Source organism: Carlito syrichta, unplaced genomic scaffold, assembly GCF_000164805.1.
Source record: "Carlito syrichta isolate Samal-C Ts95f unplaced genomic scaffold, Tarsius_syrichta-2.0.1 Scaffold135890, whole genome shotgun sequence".
NCBI lineage: Eukaryota > Metazoa > Chordata > Mammalia > Primates > Tarsiidae > Carlito > Carlito syrichta.
In genome coordinates, this window is record NW_007079986.1 from 10,399 (window position 1) to 14,353 (window position 3,955).

At 58.7% G+C, this 3,955-nt stretch overlaps 1 protein-coding gene across 1 annotated transcript in view; it reads left to right on the forward strand.

Annotated features, from left to right (window-relative positions):
- Positions 1 to 2,896, forward strand: part of TRIP10 (thyroid hormone receptor interactor 10) — a 13,288-nt gene extending 10,392 nt beyond the window's left edge. Inside the window, exons 10-13 of the mRNA XM_008049638.1 lie at positions 1,243 to 1,375; positions 1,574 to 1,713; positions 2,228 to 2,349; positions 2,481 to 2,896. Of these exons, the coding sequence (XP_008047829.1) occupies positions 1,243 to 1,375; positions 1,574 to 1,713; positions 2,228 to 2,349; positions 2,481 to 2,629 (544 nt within the window). The 3' untranslated portion in view covers positions 2,630 to 2,896. The remainder of the gene's footprint in view (positions 1 to 1,242; positions 1,376 to 1,573; positions 1,714 to 2,227; positions 2,350 to 2,480) is intronic.
- Positions 2,897 to 3,955: the final 1,059 nt, after the last annotated feature.

Here is a 3,955-nt window from a genome sequence, read left to right on the forward strand (position 1 = left end):
ATCACGGCTCACTGCAACCTCAACCTTCCGGGCTCAGGCCACCCTCCCACCTCAGCCTCCCATGTAGCTGAAACTATAGGCATGTGCACCCATGCCCAGCCAATTTTTTTTTTTTTGTAGCGATACAGTCTCACTACGTTGCCCAGGCTGGTCTCAAACTCCTGGGCTCAAGCAGTCTTCCCACCTCAGCCTGAGTGCTGGGGTTACATGTGTGAGCCACTGTGCCCAGCCCCAGCTAGCATTTATTGATCGCTTACTGTATTCCAGGCATTATTCTAAACCCTTTTCATGGATTGGCTGGAATTGTCAAGTTTTCCTGAGAGATCGTAAGCAGAGTTAGGATCCTGACCATCTTTATTGCTGTATTTCTGATGACGAGAATAGTGTCTGGTATTCAGTAGGTGCTCAGTATGGATATGATTCATTGAATACTATTTGGTACTTACTATGTACTAGGCATGGATCTAATTCTCACAACAGCCCTGCCAGAGGTAGGAAAGGGGGAAGGGGCCTATCGTCTGTGACTCCTGGACCTTAAGGGGTCCCAGGGCTTCTGGACCTTGTTTCCGTCCTTGTGGTTTCGGCTGAGACCTGTGTCACTGGCCCCTGCCCATTCCATCCGTCTCTCCGAATGGACCCACGTGCCTTCTGTCACCAGTGACTTACATACTCATGTTTCACATCTTATTAGAACCTCTCGGGGTGGGGTGGGCCTGCTTTAGACTAATTGAACCAAACATGAGTTGTCCTTATCCTTTTCTCCATTTCCAAGATAAGTATACTGAGGCAGGGGTTCAGCTGTTTAACCCAGGCTCACACAAATGAGGGATGGAACCCAGGCTGGCAGGCACTTGTGTTTTTTGTTTTTGTTTTTGAGTTGGAGCCTTATTCTGTCACCCAGGCTGGAGTGGTGACAGAGTAGCTTCAGCTCCTGCAGCCTCGACCTGCTGGGCTCGGGGAACCCTTCTGCCTCAGCCTTCCCAGGAGCTGGAACTATAGGTGTGTGCCACCACACCTGGCTCACTTTTGATTGATTGCAGAGAGGAGGTCTTGTCGTGTTGCCCAGGCTGCTCTCGAATGCCTGGTCTCAGGCAAGCGATCCTCTCGCCTCTGCCTCACAAAGTCCTGGGATTATAGGCATGAGCCACCACTCCTGGCCCATCTTGAGTTCTTGTTTTTTTTTTTTTTTGGCTTGTTCGATCACACGGGACAGTGCTTTCTTGTCTGTCCGCTTTGCCCTAGGGAGGCCCTGAAGAAAATGAAGGATGTCTATGAGAAGACACCCCAGATGGGGGACCCCGCCAGCCTGGAGCCCCAGATCACGGAAACCCTGAGCAACATTGAACGGCTGAAATTGGAAGTGCAGAAGTATGAGGTAAGGAGAGACCCTGGGGAGGGAGGGGCGGGGATCAGCGGGCTGGGCTGAGTCACTGCCGGGTGGGGGACAGGGAGGTGGGGGGTGCCCCAGCTGTTTCTCATCACAGCGTCGGGTGATCTCAGGAAGCAGCCGGGTCCAGAGTGGGCTGCCCCCAGAGCCCTGCCCTGGAACGGGTCTGTGGTCCCCTCCTCCCAGGCGTGGCTGGCAGAAGCCGAAAGTCGGGTCCTAAGCAACCGAGGGGACAGCCTGGGCCGGCACGCCCGGCCTCCCGACCCCCCGGCCGGCGCCCCACCTGACAGCAGCCATAATCACGGGTCACAGGACAACAAGGAGAGGTCAGTGGCGATGACGAAGCGGGTCTGGCCCCGGGGACCCGGGAGGGCCTGTCGTTTTAAATTTGTGGTAGAGATAGAGTCTCACTCTGCTGTCCAGGCTGGTCTCGGTCTCCTAGACTCGTGAGACTCCTGCTTCAGCCTCCAGAAGCGCTAGGATTGCAGGCATGAGCCATCGTGCCTGGCAGGCCTTTTTTTTTTGGGAGTCAGAGTCTCACTCTGTCACCTGGGCTGGGGTGCAGTGGCACGATCACAGCTACTGCAGCCTTGACCTACTGGGCTCCGGTGATCCTTCCACTCCAGCCTTCCAAGAAGCTGGGACTCCAGGCATCACCACCATACCCGGATAATTTTTGGATTTGATTGTAGAGACAGGTCTCCTCAAGCTGGCTAGGTTGGTCTCGAATTCCTGGCCTCAGGCCGTCCTCCGGCCTCGGCCTCCCAAACGCTGGGGGGTTCCGGGTGTGAGCCACTGTGCCCGACAGGCGTCTTGATCTGCCAAATTCCTCCCCACCAGTTCCGAAGAGCCTCCCTCGGAAGAGGGTCAGGATGTTCCCATCTACACGGAATTCGATGAGGATTTTGAGGAAGAGCCCACGTCACCCATAGGTCACTGTGTGGCCGTCTACCACTTCGAAGGTGAGATCGCCGGTGTGGGCTTGGGGTGGGGGCGGTGGCGTCGCCCTCCGGCGACTCGGGGCGTGTCTCTGGCCGGGCTCTGCTTCCGTCCGCCTAAAGCCCACCTGGGCCCGGCCCCCTCGCCACGACAGGATCCAGCGAGGGCACCATCTCCATGGCCGAGGGTGAAGACCTCAGCCTCATGGAAGAAGACAAAGGCGACGGCTGGACCCGGGTCAGGCGGAAAGAGGGCGGCGAAGGCTATGTTCCCACGTCCTACCTTCGAGTCACGCTCCACTGAGCCCCGCCTGGGCCCGGGAAAAGGGGGGCTGTCGGCTGCTGCTTCCGGGCCGCGGGGGGGCCCGGGACCTCTGCACTTTATTCTGCCCCGTGGCTTCGGCTGAGACCTGTGGAACCTGCTGCCCCCACGGTCCCGGTCCCACCTGTCCCTCCACACGGACCCGCGTGCCTTTTTCCAGCAATGGACATACTTAGGTTTCAGATCTTTTCTTCCTACCGCTCCGGCTTGGGCCGTTTTGTTTTATATATAAAAAAAAATTATTATGAAGTTCTTGGAGTCTGTGCCTTACAAGGGGATTTAGAGGCTGGGGCCGGATCCCAAGATGACAAGGGGAGGTGAGCCGGGATGCCAGGGTGGGTCTGGCCCGGGGAACCCAGGAGGGCGTTTAAAAACAAAAAAGTGATGGGGTCTTGCTATGTGGCCCAGGCTGGTCTAGGACGCTCTCCTCCTTCCGGGCCATACCGGCAGATTTGGGCAAATCCTGCCCCCTCCCGGGAGTCGGCTTGACACCAGTGGGGGCTCGTTTGTGACTCTGGTCTAGGGAGAAGGGCCCCCAATTCGTCCTTTCTGTCCACGGTGCAGCTTAGTGAGAATGAGTAGCATTTATTGAGCACGTACTCCGTACCAGGCATTCTCCACCCACAATCTCATCTAAAGTTTGAGCTTGAATCCCCCGGCACAACCCCTAGAAAGTATCCGGGCAGACAGACACAGAGTGGTCAAGCGATCTCCTAGAAGTCACACAGCTTGGAAGAGGCAGAGTCAAATTTGAGCTCTGGCCTCTGAAGCCGGATCTGCAGGTTTTCTGACCATAAAAGCCACATGTTCTCCATGACCCAAGTGATCCTGTCCCCCCCCTTCTGTGAGGCACCGGGGTGCGTTTCTTGGTCTCAGGGGCTCCCGGGAATCGGGGGGGTCTCAGGCACGAAGAAGGGGCCCGAAGCTCCCAGCGGTCAGGCTCCAGGCGCCGCGACGGGACGCCGAGGCCGCGCGGCACCCCGGCTCCCCCGAGCGGTCTCCGCAGAAAGCGTGTGGTCAGGGCCTGCCTCGGCGCCGGTCAGGCGGGAGTCCTGGAGACGAGGTCCGGCGAGCTGGGGGGCGGGCCCCGGGCGCCCGCCGCGCCCCCACCTTTCCCCTGAGGACTTTGACCCAGCAGGGGCGGGGGGGGCGGGGGGAGCTCTGCCCCAGTACTTGGGCCCACCGAGTGGGGTCAGCAGGGCGGCCTAGCGTGGAGGGCGGGGCCTAGGGCGAAGAGGCGGGGCCTAGGGAAAGGGCTCAGGGCGAGCCTAGAATGGGGGTGTGGCCTACGGCGAGGGGGCGGGGCCT